General features: G+C 36.2%; 1 protein-coding gene across 1 annotated transcript in view; it reads left to right on the forward strand.

The window, feature by feature from the left end:
* LOC140141019 (neuronal acetylcholine receptor subunit alpha-10-like) overlaps positions 1-24,831 on the forward strand; it is a 338,906-nt gene that overhangs the window by 299,661 nt on the left and 14,414 nt on the right. The window contains 4 exon segments of the mRNA XM_072162796.1: positions 10,384-10,535; positions 19,804-19,848; positions 22,515-22,624; positions 24,275-24,825. Coding sequence (XP_072018897.1) covers positions 10,384-10,535; positions 19,804-19,848; positions 22,515-22,624; positions 24,275-24,825 — 858 coding nt within the window.

The following is a 24,831-nucleotide window of genomic DNA, read 5'->3' on the forward strand; positions in this document are numbered from 1 at the left end:
GTAATCAGTCAGACTTGAGTAGTGCCATTAGGACCCGCCATGAGTATGGGTACGGGTGCGTGTCCCGGACCACGAGTACTTGTACGGGTATGGGTCCCAGGCCATGGGTACGGATTTCAGGTCATGGGTAAGGGTACGGGTACGGATCCCTAGCCATGAGTATTCAGTACGGGTCCATTCCAAAATAGGGTGTGAGTACGGGTACGGAGCCATGGGTACGGGTACGAGTATAGGTACGGAAATTGGGACTCGATTACGGGTTCTATTCCAGTAGTGGTATGGAAATTGGGACTTCAAGTACTTGTATGGATCCTATTATGGGTATGGGTATAAACAAATAAAATTAATCAAGTACAAAAAGAGATCAAATATTGGTGGTCATAGTGAATCTATAGCCTAAAGGTGGCATATTTTGGGATGCAAGTGAAAAAACTATGTCTATGTACAGTATGGACAGCCAGACTGTGCAATACTAATTTCAACATATATTTAGCAATGATGTAGCTTTCGAGTCTTATTATGCACATCTGGATAATTATATCCATGTTTTATTAATATTTTAAAATTCATATACATCCCAAATTTCTGTATATGGTAACAGAGGTGTAGCGATACGTTATATCGAGGAGTCTGGCCCAATTGCTTCAAAGAGAGATGACCAGGTATATAGCAAATTTGTGGAATGACACTCTTCGTCGAGTCCTGTTTTGTTGTATTGGTAGAGTTTAAACCTATACACACAACTAAAATTGTTCACTTACGTGAGCTTTCGACACGACGACTCTGTGTCTTTTTCAAACTGATGGTGATTGAGTTATTGATCTGGGATGTCACATGAGGAGCTGACGATGTCATGTGACAGAACAGGTTCATAGACCGGAGGTAGCTGGTGGCGGCCTTTGTCCTTGTTGAGTGAACTGGGGTGGCGTCTGATGTTGATGGCTTCCCTTACACCACGGTTAAACCAGTTGGAATCCTGATCAAGCACTTTAACATCCTTCCACGCGATGGTGTATTTTGCGGCTTGAGCGTGTTGAGCGACCGGCGAGGAGGCATTGCTCTTTCGTTTATGTTCCGTCAGCCTGGTGCTGGGAGAAGCATGTTTTGTTGTGTTTTCAGGATTTCGATTAACCTCATTTTTTTACATTTTGAAGAAGCGCTTTAGTATTTTCTTAAATTCTACACACTCTTATTCATCCAAAAGATCGACAATTAATCAAGCTGAAAAAGCTGCCTACTTTGTGTGGCAAATATGTTGTCACAAGTTCCATGACAGATCCGTGATAAACTTGTTCACGCCCCAATCATCAAAATTAAAGGAATATCATATTGGGATACAACAATTTGATCATTTCTGTACTGACAAAATCATATATGCAGGATTCATACCACGAAATTCATCGTGACACGATGATGATGAAAGTGACGGGACGCGGGCACACTGTCATGTTAATCATCTCAATAATTTGAACAAACTGTCATTGAATTGGTATGGTGCAGTGAAGGGGAAGGGTATGCATAATTTGCGAGTAGATGTGCGCTGCTCGAGGATATAGTCATTCCTACTAATATATTAGTCAACAATTAGGTGAAACGTGCGCATTTAATGAAAAACAATCACTCTTTTTGCAACGATATACGTATGGTTTTGTTTTGCTTTGGCTAATCCTACATGGCCAACACATTTTACTTAACTAGCATTACCATTACTTACACTTTATAAAAGCCTTCTTACTTTACAAATTAAGTTGTTAACATAGTCTAGATACAGTCACTTTCGGTGCACACATTTTGACAATAAAAAGTTGCATATACAGTTGCAAATACATTAAACTAAAATACTATGCAAATGAGATAACGGAAAACATTTGGCATTAAAAGACTTGTACACTATAAATAAACAAAAATGGTTACGATGAGCCAATCAAACTACACTTACCAAAGATGGTATACAAAGCTAACTGTAAGAGTAGAGTTATTGGAACTACAATAAATTCAAAGGTGAAACATATTATATAATTTCCCTTGTTTATTATGGAATTTTCAACTTACAAATTTACTGCTATTTGTATTCTACACCACATTTCGCCATAATACATTCTAGAAACGCTTGCTGTTAGAATAAGAAAAATTTTAATGCTAATTTATTGCACATTCTAGGGAAGCGTGGTTACCTTTTTAAAATAACCGAGTGAGAGGGTTTTCAAGAAAATATTTTTCCTGTCAAAACTGAAGCATCCTCTGTATAAAAGAAAATATGAATATTAACTGCACATCATATATAACGATTCATGATACCCAATTGTGGCACATTTGATGTCGTTTATGAGGTAGAGAATTTTATTTCAATTTTATATACGCCAAAATATTTTTTTAATTGAGCAAGAATAAGGATAGAAAAAACGTTGAAAATTTATGTATAAATAACATTAGACCCGGCAAAAGATTACTGTTTCGTTTTTATGGTAATCTAATCTTTTATTTCCTGAAAAAAAATTTGGGTCTAATGTCGAATATTCACATACTTGATCAAAACATCGAACGTGTATACAAGAAAGTGGTAGGTTTTTCTCTATAGTATTTTACTGACCATGGAAATGTACTGAGACACAAGCACGTGTCAAAATCGATATAATGTATTGTCCATATAGACGCCTAGTTATCGTGCTTATCGTTGGATTTTTTTTGTATAAAACACGCAGTTAACAGCAATTGAGCGCTAATAATACACATAAATGTTTTTATTTGAAATAAAATTCCAAAATATGGTACGTTTTCTGCCTTTGCTTGTCACGTGGTAGGCCTATGTTGAAGTTGCGATTATATCTTCAAATAAGTTTCAAATGAATTCCAACAAGACAAGTGGGCGAGTGGTCTAAGGCGCTGGGTTCATAATCATAGTGTGTCCAAAGCAGTCCGCCGCCGAGTTCGAACCCTGCCTCCGCCAAACTTTAATGAAGAAAAATTAAAATTAAAATTTTACTTTTAAAAAATTTCATATTGGGGAAATGTGACTGGCAGAATTTATGTATGGCGTGGAGTGGTGTGTTTGTATTCCAGATGCTGAACATTACAATCGTCTTTGTGTTGCTATTTGAATTAGATAGCATTAAAAATAAACACTATTTACCAAATGTACATTTTGGATAGTTCACGTCGTCTGCTGATCAACTTTTTGAAAATTGCGAAACTTTCATTCGTCTTTGGGCAAATATGTTGACATTGGAATAACAGGGAAAACGTGATTTACAAAATATACATTGTTGAGAGTGGTAACCTGACCTTATAGCCAATCAGTATTCACCTTTTCGGTAAATCCCACAAGCCTTTGTGGGTAGACTTGAGATGTCGTCATGTGACGTCAACATCGTTTAGCGAACATCGATACTGCGTATTTGAAATCTATGACGTGCACAGTAAGCGCATCGACGTGAAGACATCAGAGGTCTTTTAGTCGTCTGCTAGTCAAATTTGGTCATCTTTTGCTGCAAAGATATTATATCATGTTGCCTCCGGTACAAAATAACAAACTGCGTATTAAACTGAATCAATTGCGCCTAATTTGGTCTCTTCGTGCACAGCGGTATGCCCGCGTAACACGCTCGAGTTACGCGCGACAACGCAAAATGTGTGCGGCCGTTCAGTATCAGAATATCTTGCATGGTATTAATGTGCATTCGTGGTATGGCTAAAAGTTTTCTATTATTTGATAATATTTAATGGCGCACTTATGACTTACCATATGTGATCCGGCAGCACAAATGAGCCGTAAATTCCCTAAATTGTATTCTGAGTTACGGTGTAAAATGTGTACGAAGGTCGTATTCATCGATAACTTAAGCTGGCCCGACATCTGTCTTATTTTGATAGTCAAAACTAATCAATAATCCTATTGTTGAAGTGGATAATAAGCTTCTACCTTAGATGGCTATAGAACTTTTAATAGCTCTGGTCTTTGTTTGCTTTTGCTAAATCCTGTTCAAGTGGTGGGTTACCAGGCATTGTATTTTGTACAGGTATGCATAACCAACAATTAACAATGAGAGAACTTTCTTAAACCTCGTTGACTTGGGGATGATTTGAAATGACCGCCAATTATGACTGTTTGATATTTATTGCCAGCAATGTGGAAAAAGAGACACATGTAAAAACGTAAAAAGCTATAATTTTGTTGAAGGAGCAAAGTTTAACAAACCATAACCCCGCTTCTGGATATCGTTTGAAGTCAAATGATATACCATTTTAAAGTTTATGATGTTTATTTTTTAACCACGAAATAAAACAAAATTGACCGGGGAGGAATTTACGGCTCATTCGCCGTGAACGGTCACATATAATTGATTCAATAACAACATTACTCTGGCCATGATGGCACTGTACCATAAACATTAGGCATTGTTCATGCTCCCAAATTCGTCTTCGAGGCATTCACCTATGTTCACCATTTGTTTACCATTATTTGACACGACACACTTATTATGTGATACTAACAGCAGTCATATCAAACCCATCAAGCAATCCCCACGAGACCTAAGACTCTTCTTATTTCCCACTTTTTGCCAAACTAAGAGTACCTAATCTATCAGGGATACAGAGTGACATGGTGATGATAAAGAGCTATTTCAGTTGAAATACATACTCCCCAGACATGCATGACCTTAATATTCCACACATGGAGTGCGAATTTTAAACGGGGTTACCTGAATGGCTGACTCCATTTGAATTTTACACCCCCAGTGTAGAAGATTAAAGTTATGTCTTCCATAAGGTGTATGGATTTCAATTGTAATAGCCCAATATGGCAGATGCTGGCTGGGCTGGAATTACAAGGTTTTTATCTTTGTATTCTTGTTCTTTCGGACTGTGCTTGATTTTTATAAATTGGAAAGTTAAACCTTTCCTATCATTGAACTCCTTAAACGCTATGGAATTGTCTAAATTAAGTAGGTAAATATAAAACAGCATATCACATGTCATTCTGGGACAACTTTATTACGTTACATTCATGATGTTTTATGTTTGCGTGTATGACATTTTTGGTGACCTTAACATTTTTCAGCAACGACCTGTATTGTCCCCGTTTTTATTCTAACTCACTCATTTATATTGCAGCTGATATAGCATTTATATAATATACAATATTCCGCTTCAACAAATGTTAATCTATGGAAATGGATATGTTAGACGATATTCTCATGTATTCATAATCCTAACAGTAAATCAAAGCATACTTTTCTTGAATAGATTCATCAGGCATGATGGTATGTAGGGCAAGTAGACATTTTTTATTATGCTTGAAATAAATATAGGACGAAATATTGTAATGCGTCAAAATTCACTCGGTTCTGCCAAGCAATACTACAAAACAAAATGTCTACCAAATCATTAACCTAACAAGAGAGCTACCTGAAATTAATATATCTCCAATTAAAGTTTGTTCGTCTTATATAAGGCGGAAATTATTCGGGCTTTGTTACTGCGCGCGTCAATAAAGTCCCAACTTACGCGCTCGTAAATTCACATAGACGTGCGCTAGTCACGCATTACACAACGCACAACTTGCGTAAACATTGCGCCCAACTGCGTGCATGCCATTCTATATCAATACACTGTGTTATGAGTCTTATTTTTTTCCGCCTTATATAAACCGAACAAACCTTAGTAATTAGTAATTTTATTCTTCCTCATCTAGCAATGTTAATACTCACATCAAAAGATACAAGAAAACACAAAATCAAAGATGACCACAGAGTTTACTAGTATGTTATATCACCAAAGCGAAATATTATATATTCAATCGTTACTTTAAACCTTCTTCCCTAGAGCCCGACCTTTGGGGCTTAGCTTAACCGTATATACTATTACATCTTTATCACTTTGATACCTAAACGACATTATGAGATACAAATTTGGGCTAATAACGTCACCACACCCGGGGGTTTATTGCTACATCGCACCAGCAATCAGTAATTGCCTTCAGCACTTTTTTGTCACTTCTGTCCTCCAAATAAATAATATAGCGGATACTGCTTTCTGCATTGGGAGTAGTATCTGCTATGTTATTTACTTGCAGATATTTGTATTATTGCTTGAATATTAGCCCGAGTCAAAACACTATGTCTTCCCAGTACAAAGACAGAAGCCTGTTTGTAATATATTGGCACTTACAGCCTTTGTACTTGGGAGAGTAGAATTGCCTTCAGCATTTTGTCACCTGTCTGCCTTAGCTGTTAAAATTGCGCCAAATTAGGCCGTTAACGCTTCCTTGCATTCCGTTATCCATAGGCATGAGCTATAAGCACCATCATAATGTTTCGGTTATTTTTTATCCCCAAAGATCAAACGGACAAAGTGACAATTACAACACTTCAATTAAAACAGAATTATTTATATGACTTATTTAAAAGAGATATAGTCGGTAATTAACAGGAGCCGGCAATGATCTTGGTTACGCCGATGCATTTATATTTTTCATCCATCGGGTCACTTCAAACATTATTAATTCAAGATTCATTTGTGATGCGTCAATTTATATCTCCTTAATGCCTTGCCGATATCAGAATTCCGCTATTCGTTTATGATAAATGATCCGTATCGACTGCCTAGTAATCCTATACGCACGTTGCCGTGACGGTGTATGATAGTATAAAATCTTGTCTGCGCGTTATAAAAAATATACTGATTTATAAGCAAGAGTGTTTTGGCCACTTCGTTTCCTCGCGCAATTTGGAGAAGGCCAAAAACTACTAAAAATGCATTGTATATTGAAAAAACACCTCTCTCTCCCTCACTCCCTCATCAATTCATGAAAATCCTCCGGACGAGAACAAAAAAAAAATAATTTGATGTGGCCTTAAGTTGATTGTTTTTATGTATGTTTCAATTGGTTACAAAGTTAACACACGGGGTCCGAATTTGTGGCGATTTAAAGTGCTCTCTGCGTAAATGCGAACATGGTGCTACGGTTGAGTTGCAGTTCTAGATTAAATAGTTTCATCCTGCTCTGCCGTACCAAGAAAAATATATATAGTACTGAGATGCTCCAACAACGCGCTTGGATTAGTTCGTCCGTAAAACATACTCTGACAGTAAACCGATGCAGTATGGATATATTAGGTTTAGTTTCAGGGTTCATTGGTGATCTGAGGTGTGGCAGACAGCTCGCAACTCATCCTTCCATGGTGATATTGTACCGACACGTCATCTTGACGACCCAGAAGTTAATTTGACGAGGCCATTATTATTCCCTTATGGTCCCGATTATTGTAGTGTTTTTGGACTTTGTTGGACCCGTTATTTCTCCAACTAGAAGCAATTTCTCTTAACAATCGTCGCATTTTAATTGCAATTGTCTCATATTTTGGCATTATTCAAGAGACATACACATATACACCAGGCACAAAAAGAAACTCGTCAGTTATATTCATCCTTGCTGTTCAATAACTTGATAATATTGGATTATTCTGAAATATACATTTTGTTAATTGGACTTTTCTTTCTCATTTGACACCCTGTTCGTGAACATTGGGTAAGTATTGACCAAGATATGCGCCTCCAAACTGTCAAACCCCAAAATGAAAAGTTGCAATTTTAACGATTCAATTGTGCCTGTTACACTGTGTACTTTATTGATTGGCCCGTGGTGCTTGTATGCAATACAACGATGCGTTCCCATTGAAAATCGTTGAAAATGCAACTTTTGATTTTGGGGTTTGAGGCTTTGGAGGCGCATATCTTGGTCAATTCTTGTTCGTTTTTCACGAACAGGGTGTCAAATGAGAAAGCAATATCCAGTTAACAAAATGTGTATTTCAGAATAATAAAAAATTATCAAGTTATTGAACAGCAAGAATGAATATAACTGACGAGTTTCTTTTTGTGCCTGGTGTATAGTGCGCTTAACTCATCCTTCCATGGTGAAATTGTACTGGCACCTCATCTTGACGACCCAGAAGTTAAATTGACGAGGCCATTATTCCCCAATACGGTCCCGATCATTGCAGTGCTTTCTGGAATTCGTTGGACCCTTTATTTCTCCAAGTGGAAGCATTTTCTCTTAACAATCGTCGCATTGTAATTGCAATCGTCTCATTTTTTGGCATTATTCAAGAGACATTATATTTAGATGCAAACTTACAGTTCCACAAGCAGCATTTTTAAACATAGGGAGCTAAATTGTAAAATTTTTAACAGATACGATTGCTATAATCATGGCATGCATTATGTTCCCGTTTGACAGTTCGCAACTTCTGTTTTATTGTACTTGGCACTGGGGCATGATGGTGCAGCGGTCTAAGACTTCGAAACATAATCTCGAAGCTCGAGGTCGTGGGTTCGACTCCGCGTGGCGTCAACGTGTTGCACATTTAGGTATAGCTCTTCTCCCTATTGTCCCTCCCCATCCAGGTGTACAGATGGGGACCGGTTTCATTAAATACCGGGAAAGTAACAGACTCGCTGTGGAGGAGGTGTTGCGATCCTCTCCGCAGCATCATCATATGGAGGAGTCTGGCTCAATCTCTTCGAAGGAGTCAAGTACACTCCGGCCAGTTCGTCCATTGTGGGTTCGTACCCTTTATCATTTACTGACGTTACATGTTATCGTTTCCAACCAGGCAAGCTATATAGCAAATTCGTGGAATGGAAGGCATTCTGAATCGTATCCTGCTATTTTTCTGTGTTATCGGGAAGCGCTTTAATCTGACAAACTTATTGTTATATATTTTTCAATTCTAAGCATGGTTATTATCCGAACGATCGACAATTAATCAAGCTGAGAAAGATGCCTTACTTTGTGCAGCAAACATGTTGTCACAAGTTCCATTACGGATCCGTGATAAACGTATTCACGCCCCAATCATTGGAATTAAAGGAATATCATATTGGGACCCAAATATTTCACAATTTCTGTACTCTGTAATGTTTATAAGATTCACACCGCGATATTCATCGTGACATAATGATGATGAAAGTGATGGGACGAGGTCATGCTGTCATGTTGGTCATCTCATAATTTGACTAAACTGTCAGTGAATTAATATGGTGCGATGAAGGGGGAAGGGGTGTGCATAATTATCGCCGTATACGTATGTTCCCCAGAGGATTTATCTATTCCTATTAATGAATATGTCAATAGTTAGGTTACGCACCCGTATTTAATGAAAAAAGTCACTTTCCGCAACTAACTATGGTGATACCTTTTGTGTTAATTTTGTTAATTTGCTTTTGCCAATTCAACATGGCCAATATGTGATTTTAGTATTGCTCTTACGTATTCCCTATGTATGCATTTTTACCTTAGTCTAAATACAGTTGTTTTCGCCGCATAAATTTTGACAATAAACAAAGTAACAAAGATATCATTAAACCAACCAAAATACCAATAAAATTAGATAAAAGACAGCTTTTAGCCCTAAAAGACTCGTAATAAAACCGTACAATATCATTATCTGCGAAAAAGAAAAAGATACCAAGTTAATGCTATATAAAAATTAAAATGCACACCTCATTTTTTATAGCCAAACGATAATGGCCTGACCTTTGAAGCTAATAATGAATATGATAATAATGATACTAGTAAGTATAATATGCTTGATCAAATTTGGCGCTCTTTTTCTCCAAAATGCCTGTAGCTTGCACTTGTCTTTGGTCAAATATGTTGGTATTAACAGAAGCACTGTAAAAACAAACGCTGTTTACAAATTAAGTTGTTGAGAGTGGAAATTTGACCTTCAAAGCCAATACGTATAAGTTTGTGTCGTCTGCTGGTCATATTTGGTCAAGATATTAGCAACATTGTCTGCTGAAAAGATAACTTATTACACGTTTATTGATTTTCAAAACAAACATTGAACACTTCCCGTTGCAAATGTTAACAGTTTAGCTGGATTTATATTACATCGCTGAGCGATAGCGCATCGCTGAGAAATTGAATTTTAGCCAATGAGATAGAGAGATTTATTGCGTTGGGAAAATACTGCTATCTCATTGGTCAAATAATGATAGTATAATATAGAAGTAACAGAGGGATTGAATGAGCATAAAATGTGAAAAGGGCGATTGTCGCGAAAGAAAAAATGTGAAACGTGATGCCTGGTGATTTCTTAGTATCAATACATAGGATTTACCATGTATTTACACGGGGCAAAAGCGTGCCTATAGCAAAAGAGGACATAGAAGACCATTGTTAAAATACTTTAATTCAGAAAATTAGTACATTATTAAAATGATAATCCAGAACCAACTCCACACACGTCCCACATTACAGTCCATGGTGTTCCCAAGTGAGCTTCATTGTACTAATCTTTATTTGTTTCTAATGCACTTTCCTGTCTTATCTTCACCAGTCTCCTTGAACGTTTATTTTTATTTATTTTTTTTCAGATGGCCGACGTTTCGTAGGAGATGAACAACAACTTTACGAAGATTTATTTGAGGGACGTCAAAAATACAATGCGGGTCTTCGACCACTAACTAATTCTTCACATCAAGTAACAGTATATTTTACAATGCAAATTAAACAGATTGTTGATATTGTAAGTATTATCTGATGTTACTTTTATTTGGTGATTCAATCATGTCCACCGTTTATTGTTCATAAATCATCACTGTTTAACAACGATGCGTCCGCGTCGACTGCGTGGTTTACTTCACTGTTAGGCCACAAAAAATGTTGTCTCAAAGTTCACTAGTGGTTTGAAATCAAATGCGAAATGCGATTTTTTCCCCGACTTGGTATCTTTATGGTATTTTGAAAAAACTATAAACAAAAATTTTGAAATAAAAAATAAATTCCGCATTTCTTTTTTTTTTTTTTTTTGATTTTACAAATGCGCGCGCTAGCTTTTAGACAAACCTTTTTCATTTGGCATTAAAGGCAGCATTAGTTGTAATCCATAGTAAATGAAAGCTGTATCAAAATGATTGGTAACCATCAGCTTTTTGTCTGATGAAACGCCTACTTCTTCCAAATTCAACATTAGAACCTCTTGAAATGACTGCAATTTATACCTTTATGACCTTTTATTACATAAATCTACAAATTAGGTGATGCTATGTTGCATTTTGATGTGGCAGTCTTAGTCATGCTATCTGGATATTAATAGGTACCAATAATTTTGATACACCCTGTACAGAAGTTGGTAAAAACAAAATGGGGGAAAACAATGACAATGTGTTGCTAATGTACAGTCAATTGGTACACGTTGCTTCCATTTCATAATAACACTGGTCTCCCTAAATTTTATTGGATCAAGTTGAATGTACGGAGGACAATTTTGGGAACTGACGGTAGGGTCAGAGGATAATTTTGCCTTTCTGGAAGAGCAGACATCCCTGTATAATAATAGAGTACTGAGAAGATACTTATTACAGAAATTTAAATTTGTCTTGCACCTATAATTTGTATATCATTCGTACCACTTGAATCATAATCGACCATTGCCTCTCGCATGTGTGCGTTATCGTGAACGTTGTGCGAGTTGGATAACTTTAAATTGTTCATCCAAATAATTTGAACGAATCTGATTAAATAAATACCAAAGGTGACTTCAAAATTACAATAGGTCGTGCAAATTCAACCTTCGCAGAATCAGCCTGTATCGATTTTTTTCCAATTTGGATTAGAACGTTATAATGTAATCTGGGAACAGTAGTGATTTGGTCGACTTAAATCAATGCACAGTGGCGCTTAAGATATCCTTAGGGTGTTGCCTTCCTCTGCGACGTAATGTGTAGCTTTCCATTGCTTGCTTGTGTAAGAAACATTTTTGCAGAGCTTCAGATGTTTCAAAAACACGTTCTTTCTCGGAAAATCGGATTAAAAACCCACAGGCGTTACCTCCCGATTAAACATTAGAATGCTTCGTTAAAGCTGATTAAGAAGCATTATTTTATCAAAATTAGAAGATGCCTTCAAAAATTGATGACTATTTTTTTCATCGTATTAATAAGTTCATGAATATATTTTAGTATTAAAGGGCACAATTTATAATAGTTTGTTGGCGCATACGTTAGTAAAGACACGTGCGTCCATTATTATCTTATTTTCATTACAGCTATGGTTGCCATTTTCATGCAGGAAATACATGTGGAAAGAGAAAATATGGCAAAAATGGTCACTTACACTGAATTGTTAATAATGTAACATATAGTGCGCAAACGAATTAAGGTACCAGTTATGTTCACCTCATATGTTGAAATTGGTTGAGAATTAAAGAAGCGGTGATCTGAAAATTAAGGAAGGAACCAAATCAAAAGTTGCACTTTTATATCCTAATCAATGAAAGCACGACGCTAGTTTTAATCTGCTAATCAATGGAAATCACGACGCTAGTCTCTAATTCAAGAACGCTTTGTGTACAAATCAATAGGGCATGCAATGGTGCAAACTGCAGCTTTTGAATTTGCATCTTCCTTGGGTTTTTGGATCATCGCGTCTTTATTTCTTGAAAGATTTCAGCGAATAAGATCTTAAATCTGAGCTAACATATGCAGCTATAATTGGCTCCTGGTTCCTATTATGATATATCTGTCTGTGTTTAGAATATACAGGGGTGAACATAACTGGTACGCGCTGTATATTAATAAGGCAGTCGCATTGTTAAAATCTTTCGTTTCTTAGTTCCCTTAAATAAAAGTCTTCATTACTCATACAAATCTACTTATATAATACCGGTAATTCAAACCTTTTAAATACGTCTAGTTAGTGTCCAGTGAAAAACAATCAGTCGCATTGTTAAACTCTTACGTTTCTAAGTTCCATTATATAAAAGTCTTCTTCGGTACTCTTATTACAAATCTACTTATATAATACTGGTAATTCAAAACCATTATTACGTTTAGTTAGTGTCCAGTGAAAAAAAATCAAACTTTTATCAGCATGCATAAAACATTTAAAGGCTAATATAAACATCGTGTTGAAGTAAACAGGTAAATTGATACCCGGAATTGTAGTCATATTATATATGTTTCACGAAAATTACACTCGACATTTTTAAATTTGAGACATAATATAGACGGTCAAAAGAAAGGTGTCTTAAAGTAAATATTGTAAATGATATGTTCCAAAGACACGTTAATATTCATATACCTTTGGCTATTTGTCGAGATCCATTTTAACATTCTAGTTGGCGATTTCTTAGAATGACTATTCCAGTTTATTGGCCTTGTCCGTTGAAAGACACGTGGGCGTTCGTTGTTACAATAAATACAACTTTTAATTAAAAAGATAATTGTTAGCGAAAACCAAATCGTGGTGTTCAAATGGGCTATTCCAGTTGAAATCCATACACCACTTATGCAAGACATGACCTTAATTTCACACACGGGGAGTGTGAATTTCAGATGGGCTTATCTGAATGGGTGACTCCATTTGAAATCTACACTCCTGTGTGGGAGACTAAGGTCGTGTCTTCCATAGGGGGTGTATATTTTATAACTGGGATAGCCCAATGAAGGGACACAAGTGTTCCAGTATTTCATTGCTTAAATAACATACTTAGATCTAGATAACACGTTTTGTTCCAATCTATTCAAGCAGCTGAAAGGCATATAGTTAATGCTGTTTCTGTGGATCTTATTCAAAGGCTCGTGTTTTTGTGGAGACTTGATATTCAAACGTAAAAACCTATGGGGGTTTAGATGTTACAGAATTGAATATATTTCATCCTCTCTACCATGTGTTTACAAGGCTTAAAGCGAAATAGGTCTTTCTTCTGAATGTCTTCATTTTCCCGCTAACATTTGCATAGCAGTAAACAACGAACGTACGAATGACCATTAAGTCAGACGATCAAACCGAGAGAACTTAGCTCTAAGAAAAACCCATGTTCTTCATCATGCTTTATGGGCCACGACTGACAGTAATGTTACTCTCTTTGACGTACATAAACTAAGTTATGTAATCAGAAAAGTTGTGCAGGCCTTGCCAAAATATATGTTCATTACACCCCGAAGTTTCAAGTGATTCAAAGATCAAAGGGTTATCCTTGTAGAGCAGGTGATGTCTGATTTCCTTTGTCTGCCTTGCGGCATTTGTGCGAGACAGTTTGATGTAGACCATTGTTTCTAGCTTATCGAATCGAAAAGCAGTAGCTTATGAACAACGTTTTGGCTGGCACAAAAGATGTCATTGTAACTAGAGAGCCACTATTTGCACACAAAAAGGTTTAAAGGGCCCTTAATGATCGACATAATGGGGCATGAGTACCCTTGTCAATGTATTAAGTATAATATTTGAAATTGGAATATCACTTTGACCAATTTAAAATTTACGACAGAAAAACACCACTTTTATTCAACTTGTCTGAAATGTTCAAGTGAGTGTTTACTTCTTAGATGATAAAAACAAGAGCTTTGTAGAAAAGTTGATACATTTTGTGTGACTCCTTCGCTAAGTAAGCGATTTTTTGGTCTCGGTCTCTTTAATTGAAAGGTCTCCGTAAATTATTAAATAGATGGCTACTCTACATCGAGTTTAATGGCTACGACCTCGAAAGCAGAATTATTTTATTATTTTACATTTATTCAAAATTTATATCATCGGGTCATCCTGTTATATTGAATCACACAGTGAAGGCCAGGGACTGCTCACTTCGGCTTCTGTAGAAAATCTTTTAAGTTGAACATTGTTTTGACTTATCGACTTGAAGAGTATATTTAAGAGTGGCTTGTCCCTTGTAGAGTGTATTTGGAATAGGTTAGACACTTCGTAGATAAAGATGTTTTTCTTAACCGAATGATTTTATATGTTTGGGGCTTAGTTATTTACGCTCAAGTTATTTCCACATTTCTATTCGATGCAAAAAGATTGATGTGTTTATTTTTATTTACATTGTTTTCAAGACATTTAGTAATTGACTTTGATTTTGTGACTGTAGACGCGCATTTTACCTTCCACTTGGTACTATGTAATCATGGTTTTAGTTTCTTACATTTCTCTATGCATTACTGCTTCTTAGTAATGGGTTATTCCATTTAAAATCCACACTACCCCTGTGATAGATTTAGCTGAAGTCTTCCACAGAGGGGTGTGAGTTTTGAATAGAATAGACAATTGCGTAACTTCAATTTAAAATATTCACTCCAGTTGTGGAAGGAGGTATAAGTGAGTCCATAATACAGGGGGAGCATGGGTTTCAGAATGGGGTCAGTGAATAATTTTGCCTTTCTGGAAGAGCAGACATCCCTGTATCTATACTAATAAAATAATAAGCGGTCTCTGTCTATCTGTGTATCTATCTATCTATCTGTCTGTCTGTCCGGCTATGCGTTTCGCCGCACTTCGACGCATCGTGCTGCAATTTTGGATATAGGTAGGTCTTGGGAAAAGCATGTTGGCCATGTGGTTTTGAGGGTCATCGGAGGTCAAGGTCAAAGGTCAAAATTTCAAACTTTGTCCGATCGGGCCCAAATTTGGTGGGTGGAATCCTTGATAGGAGGGGAATATAATGCGCGAAATAAAATCAAGGTCAACCGAGGTCAAAGGTCATTACGGAGGGGTCAAATTTCAAACTTTGTCCGATCGGGCTCAAACTTGGTGGGTCGAAACCTTTGTATGAGGGAAGCATGAAAAACATTATATGGAGGTCATCTGAGGTCAAAGGTCAAAGGTTATGGATTTCAAACTTTGTCCTATCGGGCTCAAAATTGGTGGGTGGAATCCTTGATGCGAGGGGAATATATGCGCAAAATAACATTGAGGTCAACCAAGGTCAAAGGTCAGGTAGGGGCTAAATTTAAACTTTGCCATATTGGGCTTAAACTTGATAGGTGGAATCCTTTGTATGAGGGGGGCATGAACAAAATTACACCAAGGTCATCTGGGGTCAAACAGAAATGCTATCATGCCAGTGCTCTCACAGCATCAGGGCTCTCACAGCTGCAGGTGCACTAGTATTATATAATAATAGAGCACTGAGAGGATACTTCTTACCGGAACTTTAATTTTTTTTTTCTTGCACCTATAATTTGTATATCATTCGCACCACTTGAATTATAATCGACCATTGCCTCTTGCCTGTGTGCGTTATCGTGAACGATGTGCGAGTTGGATAACTTTAAATTGTTGATCCAAATAATTTGAACGAATCTGATTAAATAAATACCAACGGTGACTTCAAAATTACAATAGGTCGTGCAAATTCAACCTTCGGAGAATCATCCTGTATCGATTTTTTTCCAATTTGGATTAGAACGTTACAACGTAATCTGGGAACAGTAGTGATTTGGTCGACTTAAATCAATGCACAGTGGCGCTTAAGATATCCTTAGGGTGTTGCCTTCCTCTGCGACGTAATGTGTAGCTTTTCAGTGCTTGCTTGTGTAAGAAACATTTTGCAGAGCTTCAGATGTTTCAAAAACACGTTCTTTCTCGGAAAATCGGATTAAAACCCACAGGCGTTACCTCCCGATTAAACATTCGAATGCTCCGTTAAAGCTGATTAATTTTGTCAAATGGAAGATGCCTTCAACAATTGATAATTATTTTTTGATCTTATTAACAAGACAAATTAATGAATATATTTTAGTATTAAAGGGCACACTTTATAATAGTTTGTTGGCGCATACGTTAGTAAAGACACGTGCTTCCATTATTAACTTATTTTCATTACAGCTATGGATGCCAGTTTCATGCAGGAAATAAGAGTGGAAGGAGGAAACATGGCAAAAATGGTCACTTACACTGAATTGTTAATACCTTTAACATATAGTGCGCAAAAGAATTAAGGTACCAGTTATGTTCACCCCTGTATATCCTAAATAAAATTAAAACAAACAGCCCTTAAGACCTCATTTGTTGAAATTGGTTGAGAATTAAAGAAACGGTGATCTGAAACCTAAGGAAGGAACGAAATCAAAAGTTTTAATGTGCTAATCAATGGAAATCACGACGCTATAGCCTCTCTATTACAAATCAATAGGACATGCAATGGTGCAAACTGCAGCTTTTGAATTGGCATCTTCCTTGGGTTTTTGGATCATCGCGTCTTTATTCTTGAAAGATTTCAACGAATGAGGTCATGCAGCTATAATTGGCTGCAGGTTCCTATTGTGATATATCTGTCTGTGTTTAGGATATACAGGAGTGAACATAACCGGAACCTTAATTCTTTTGCGCACTGTATATTAATAAATAAGACAGTCACAATGTTAAAATCTTACGTTTCTTGGTTCCCTTAAATCGTCGTTACTTATATTACAAATCTACTTATATAATACTGGTAATTCAAAACCTTTATTACGTTTAGTTAGTGTCCAGTGAAAAAAAATCAAACTTTTATCGGCATGCATAAAACATTTAAAGGCTAATATAAACAGTATGTTGAAGTAAACGGGTAAATTGATACCCGGAATTGTAGTCATATTATATAAGTTGTTAAAGAAAAAATTATAAATTAGATAACGGTGTCTTAAATTAAATATTGTAAATGAGATGATCCAAAGACACGTTAATATTCATACCTTTGGCTATTTGTCGAGATCCATTTTAACATTCTAGTTGGCGATTTCTTCGAATGACTATTCCAGTTCATCGGCCTTGTCCGTTGAAAGATACGTGGGCGTTCGTTCATTGTTACGACAAATACAACTTTTAATTAAAAAGATAATTGTTAGCGAAAACCAAATCGTGGTGTTCAAATGGGCTATTCCAGTTGAAATCCATACACCGCCTATGCAAGACATGACCTTAATTTCACACACGGGGAGTGTGAATTTCAGATGGGGTTACCTGAATGGGTGACTCCATTTGAAATCTACACTCCCGGTGTGGGATATTAAGGTCGTGTCTTCCATAGGAGGTGTATATTTTATAACTGGGATAGCCCAATGAAGGGGCACAAGTGTACCAGTATTTCATTGCTTAAATAACATGCTTAGATCTAGATAACACGTTTTGTTCCAATCTATTCAAGCAGCTGAAAGGCATTCAATGCTGTTTCGGTGGTACTTATTCAAAGGCTCATGTTTTTGTGGAGACTTGATATTCAAACGTACAAGCCTATGGGGGTTTAGATGTTACAGAATTGAATATATTTCATCCTCTCTACTATATGTTTACAAGGCTTAAAGCGAAATAGGTCTTTCTTCTGAATGTCTTCATTTTCCATAGTCCCGCTAACATTTGCGTAGCAGTAAACAACGAACGTACGAATGACCATTAAGTCAGACGATCAAACCGAGAGAACTTAGCTCTAAGAAAAACCCATGTTCTTCATCATTTATGGGCAACGACTGAGAGTAAAATTACTCTCTTTGACGTACATAAACTAAGTTATGTAATCAGAAAAGTTGTGCAGGCCTTGCCAAAATGTTTGCTCATTACACCCCGAAGTTTCAAGTGATTCAAAGATCAAAGGGTTATCCTTGTTGAGCAGGTGATGTCTGATTTCCTTTGTCTGCCTTGCGGCATTTGTGCGAGACAGTTTGATGTAGACCATTGTTTCTAGCTTATCGAATCGAAAAGCAGTAGCTTATGAACAACGTTTTGGCTGGCACAAAAGATGTCATTGTAACTAGAGAGCCCTCTATTTGCGCACAAAATAATAATCGACATAATAGGGCTCGAGTACGTTTCAATGTAAAGTATGATATTTCAAAATTTTGACATCACTTTGACCAATTTAAAATTGCAACAGAAAAATCGTACTTTTGTTTATCTTGTCTTAAATTTTATAGTGAGTGTTTACTTCTTTTCTTTTTTTTTTTTCTTTTTTTTTTGAAAAAGATTTTGTAAAAAAGTAAATACATTTTGTGTGACTCCTTCGCTAAGTAAGTGATTTGTTGGTCTCTTTAATTGAAAGGTCTCCACCAATTATTAAATAGATGGCTACTCTACATCGTGTTTATAGGCTATGACCTCGAAAGCAGAATTATTTTACATTTATTCAAAATTTATATCACCGAGTCATTCTGTTATATTGAATCACACAGTGAAGGCCAGGGACTGCTCACTGCTGCCTGTCCTTCGGCTTCTGTAGAAAATCTTAAGTGGAACATTGTTTTGACTTATCGACTTGAAGAGTATATTTAAGAGTGGCTTGTCGCTTGTAGAGTGTATTTGGAATAGGTTAGACACTTCGTAGATAAAGATGTTTTTCTTAACCGAATGATTTTATCTGTTTGGGGCTTAGTCATTTACGCTCAAGTTATTTCCACATTTCTATTCGACGCAAAAAGAATGATGTGTTTATTTTTATTTACATTGTTTTCAAGACATTTAGTAATTGACTTTGATTTTGTGACTGTAGACGTACATTTTACCTTCCACTTGGTACTATGTAATCATGGTTTAACTTTCTTACATTTCTCTATGCATTACTGGAGTAATGAAATAAATTGAGACAACACCCTGAAAATGAAAACAAAAACAAAACCAATAAATACCGCAAAGACTTCAGTCGTTTTCAACAATCATTCATTTGTGGTGTGATCAAGCAAAATCAGTCTGTAGTCGGTCATATGCAAGTTCCAGATTTTTTTAGGATTGAACACAACATTGGCAAAGCCACATGTTGCAGAAAACACATTTTGCAGAAAACCCCATTAAATTTAGACAACCAGTACAAAAGATATGAGCAGTTAAAGAGTTTCCAAAATAATAGAAAACATAAGAAAATATTTTCTTTGTTTGGCTATATCTCACAATCAGTATTTCCGACTTCCGACTGATTTTGCTTGATCACATCACATTTATCTTATCCTTGTCTATGCTTTTCAATTCATTATTTTTTCCGTATCGGTGCTTTGTAATGCGTCACAAATGCGTTAACAATTTTCACCTTGATTACCTCTCTTTTGCAGGATGAACGCAACCAAATGCTAAAACTGAACATTCTGATCAATCAGGTGAGGAAAACATTTATGTTTGTTTCGCGTCAAAAATAACAACTAAAAGCTGCCGTGTGCAGTGTTGCCAAATCTGAGAGAAATAATATAGTTTGATCAGTTCGTAATCAGCGAGCCTTATAACATCGTGGATTAATATCAATATATTGTATTTCAAGAATTGCATTGTGACATCTCGCCAGAGGCATCAGAATTAACAATTCTTGTCCTTTCAAATATTTTGTCTGCTTTCTTCAACACCCATATTATAGACCAGACAGGCCAACTATATCACACTTAACGTGGGTCTATTTTTCGGTGTAGTGGTAAAAGCCTAACAATTCCCGCCGATTACGAGCCAATCAGACTATAAGTTGATTGTATCAAATATAGATCGCAAAACAATTAAGGTACCCTTATTTTTTACCCCTGTATATCCTGATATGTCATAACTAGAACCAACAGCCAATAGCTGCATTCTTAGCTCCGATTTAAGAACTCATTTGTTACACTCGTTCAAGAAATAAAGACACGATGATCCAAAAGCTCATGGAAGATGCAAATTCAAAGCTTGCATTTGCTCCATTGTATGCCCTATTGATTTATACACAAAGCGTTCTCGAACAAGAGAGCTCGCGCCGTGCTTCCATTGATTGACACATAAAACAAGCGCCGTGCTTTAGATCACCGTTTCTTTAATTCTCAACCAATTTTAGCAAATAAGGTCTTCATTTTGACATATTTGTCTATGTACAGGGGTGAACATATCTGGTAGATAGAATCTGTAGAATAGACAATACATATGGCCATCAAATACAAAACGTTTTACCGAAAACGTTTAATGTCGGGTTATATAAAGGGTATAAAACATTTTAATAACATTCAGAAAACATTGTTGAATACTTCATTCAAAACATTCTAACATAATGTTGTTAAGTGTTGAAAATATTTTGTTATGTTAAGAACATAAAATGATTTAAAAAATGTTTTCATGACATTTATATAATCCGACATTTAAATTTTATTAATACGTTTTGCCCAAAACCATAACGTGTTTATAATGCTTTAAAAACATTTTTGTGATTGATTTGTGTAGATTAAAATGTATAGCCTGAATAATTTTTTTTCACAAAACCAGAATTTTACTTACGATTGATGGTTTATTAGCATTCCTAGGTTAGGTTAAACTGGTCGTAAATTCGAGACTCGTCTTAATGAACACCAGAAAGAAACAGTTAGGCTGTCTAAGACAAATCAAAACTACACTCGTCAAAGTCGCAAACAATCGTCAAGTGAACAGTCTAAATCAACCATAGCAGGTCATGCTGTTCAACAAAATGACGTCATTACCTGGGATAGTCCAACACATCGGCGAATAAATTTGGATCAAGAGAAATGGACCCAATTTCATGAATAGGGACGAGGGTCCACTTCGTAAGTCACGTATACGATTCCCTCCTGACTGTTCAAGATACACCATCTACAGTCGAGATCCAGTAAACTGGAAGTGGTGTGGATCAACCTAATCTGTTCACTATTGTCAATTGCGCTAATATTAAGCACTATACAACAGTCCTAAAGTGCTAATACTGAGCACATTAGTACAGTGATAGCACCATCCGTTACATTACATTTTAATCAACAGCCCATCACCCATTTCATACCTTTTTTCTTTCTTTTTTGACTCTTTACTCCATAATTTCCCTCATTCTTCAGGCCCTGTCCTCTATCGGGGATTAGTTTATAGTTTACGCTTATTTGCAATTGTTTTGGAGCAACATTGTTTCTAAGCCTGCGGCGCAACCTTGAACAATATTGTTTTTAATTTAATTTTGTGTTTAAAATGTAAAATATAATAGCTCACAAAGGCCGGTATTTTAAACATTGAGCCGCCAAACAGCAGCCTTAATGCTAGAATGTTAGTAACTCACCTCATTGGAACGTTAAGCTAGATCAGGCAGTCCTTACGCAAATTTTAACTCATAGAAAGAAATGTGTTGTCTTTTCACGTAAAAACAAATGTTTGCGTCGTCGGATCAACGCTGGTAAGAGTGAAAAAAAGGAATCAGGTCGATACTAACATAAAATGTTTAAAAATGTGTATTTCCTGTATATTTTTGAAAACGATTCATTTTAACTTATAAACTGCTTTATAGGCATGCTGTCTGTTTTGATAATGAGTATGGTTTCATAAAAAGTAAAATTCAAAAAATCAGCTTTTTAGGACCGTTACCTCTTGTGCCAAATACCACATTCAACATTAAGCTCATTGAACTAAGGGCAATTGTTCTCATCACCTGACTGACAGGTTTTCTGAAAAGCAGGCCTCCTAAGTGATGGTTAATTTTAAATTTTAAACAGCCCACTTGTTGGTTGAATTTTTGAGTAGCGAGTTTTCTGAATAGTAGGCTTTCTGAATAATAGTTTTTCTAACGCTTGAACCTGGTCGTGTATTGGTTGCATGACACGCTGGCTAGCTCAGTGACATATTTCCAATTTATACTGGAACAAAATTTGTCAATAAGGCACGACGTTCTATTTGGTCCTATAAAGCTAACAGCCACCGATAGACACTGGTAGGTATTGCCAAGATTTTAAGGGGTACTATAACGTAACGTATGAAATATACTTTTGGTACTTGCCTCATGTGTAACATTTTTTATATTAAACTAAATCTCACCACGTAGACTTGGATCGACAAATGGCTCACATGGAATCCAAGACTTTATGGAGGTCTTAAAGAACTACGAGTACCAGCACATAAAGTTTGGATGCCGGATACAACATTATACAACACGTAAGTAAAAACCTACCGTAAAACCTCGTCTACAAGCATATAGAGTGTTTTTGATGACAGCTGAATTAATCCAGGCGCCAGCGACAAAAAATATAACATTATGGAGTTTCAGGATATAAATTACCGATACAAGCATATGTAAACATGTACTATTTTAAGACCAATATATTGTTTTGGCATATAGCTGTTGTTTAGCTTTCATCAAAAATACTCTATATGTTTGTAGAAGAGGTTTTACGGTTTTTTGAAAGGTGAAAAATTCAAAATACATTATTGATAGAGAATAAGGATTCTATACGTTATATATAGTATGGGTCTATGGCAAATCTGCAATGTTATCACATAAGGGATTCGATATAAGCTGAAATGAAATCGACATGAGAAACCAGGTTAGAATCCTAAGCCTTGATTCTCAAATCAACATGTAGCTAGCCTATCGGTTTGAGGCAGAAACCAAAGCCCGTATACTCTTTGTATCAACGATATAAAAAAAAAAGTCGCTCATGTCAGACGATATTGTTCAAAAACGGCGAATTAATCAGAATTAGTACTGTTTTTGCTTTCAGTTTTCGTCCTATAGCGCTACCGATGCCCAATAGGTGCATATGGATCTTTCTTTGGTACCCTGTACATTTTCATAGTGATGGTAGAAGTTTTTATTTAAATAACAAATGGTAGCACTATGCAAATTATTATACTCGATGAATCCCCAGGGTACGATAGAAATAGCTATCGGACCAAACTATATATAGTGCCTCACTGGTTTTTAGTTCGATTTTTGTTTGGGCAGATAAAGAAACAAACTAAAAAATGAAGCTGTGTAAACGCAACTAGTTTATTTTTAAAGTTGAATCCCTCCGTCTTCATCTCTGCTCTGTGTGTTAGCCACAGAGGCTCAACATCAAAGTCCAAATTTTGAAATATTTTAAGAACCACTGAACCAGTACTATGCTTATTTGTACTCATTTTAATTCATTTTACATGCTGATTCCACATATAGTCATGCAAACTTACATATCTGAATTTATTGTCATGAAAATTTACATGTCTGAATTTCATTTTTTTAAACAAAATTTGAAACTGTATGACACTCGCATGGAGAGAGTTAAGGAATCAGAAGTAGCGCAAAAACCGATTTTTTTTTTAAAGTTCACAAATTTAACCCTCTTCGCCCTAATCAGAATCAGTTTTTATTTTGAAGAGTAAAGCTTTTCTGATGCATCACGGTATTGTAGTAGTATACTTGAAATCGGCTTAAGATGGTACTACACCCCCTGATAAATTTTGTGACTAATTTTGCATTTTTCTCAAAAAATAACTACACACTGGTAACAAAAGTTATGTATAATATAGGGGCAAGGAATCCAAGACAAGTGGTTCATTATATATGTTAAGAAATGAGGTACATTCTAGCGGTGCCTCTATTCTTAACACAATTAACTTACCGCTTGTCTTGAATCACTGAAATTCCAGTGTAGTAACTGGATTCGTTTCCTTGTCCCTATAATATACGTACTTTTGTTACCAGTGTGTTATTATTTTTTGAGAAAAATGCAAAAATAGTCACAAATTTATCAAGAGGTGTAGTACACCTAAAATATGTTAAACAAGCAATAACATTAAATACGAAACTTTTATTTGATCTTATAGAGGTGACCGTGCAGCAAATTATAGCGTCGGAAGTTCATTGACAAACGCCGTACTAAGGTGGACCGGACGTGTTCGAGTTGTATCCAAACCATTTGTTCAAACTAGTACATGCAAAATAGACATCAAATTCTTCCCGTTTGACATGCAGCATTGTACACTCAAATTCGGACTATGGACGTTTGATTGGAACCACGTGGACCTTTACAACATCACAGCTGGTCCATCACTACAGGAATTTGTACCGAATGAACAATGGGATGTATCATATGGTGTTTTTTGTCGTCATGTGATCAAATACACGTGTTGCCCAGAGAAATATGTTGACGTCACAGTATATTTGGGCTTTCGCAGAAAACCTTTATATTATATGTACAAGTTAGTGATGCCCATTGTGCTGTTATCAGCACTGTCTATGGTGGGATTCTTGATGCCTTATAATGTCGGTGTAGTGAAAGCTAACCTCAGCATAACACTTATTCTTACAATGACCGTCTTCCTCCTACTTGTGGCTGAGACTATTCCAAGGACCTCGGAAGGACTGCCTTTAATTTGTAAGA

The sequence above is a fragment of the Amphiura filiformis genome, chromosome 19 (assembly GCF_039555335.1).
Source record: "Amphiura filiformis chromosome 19, Afil_fr2py, whole genome shotgun sequence".
NCBI lineage: Eukaryota > Metazoa > Echinodermata > Ophiuroidea > Amphilepidida > Amphiuridae > Amphiura > Amphiura filiformis.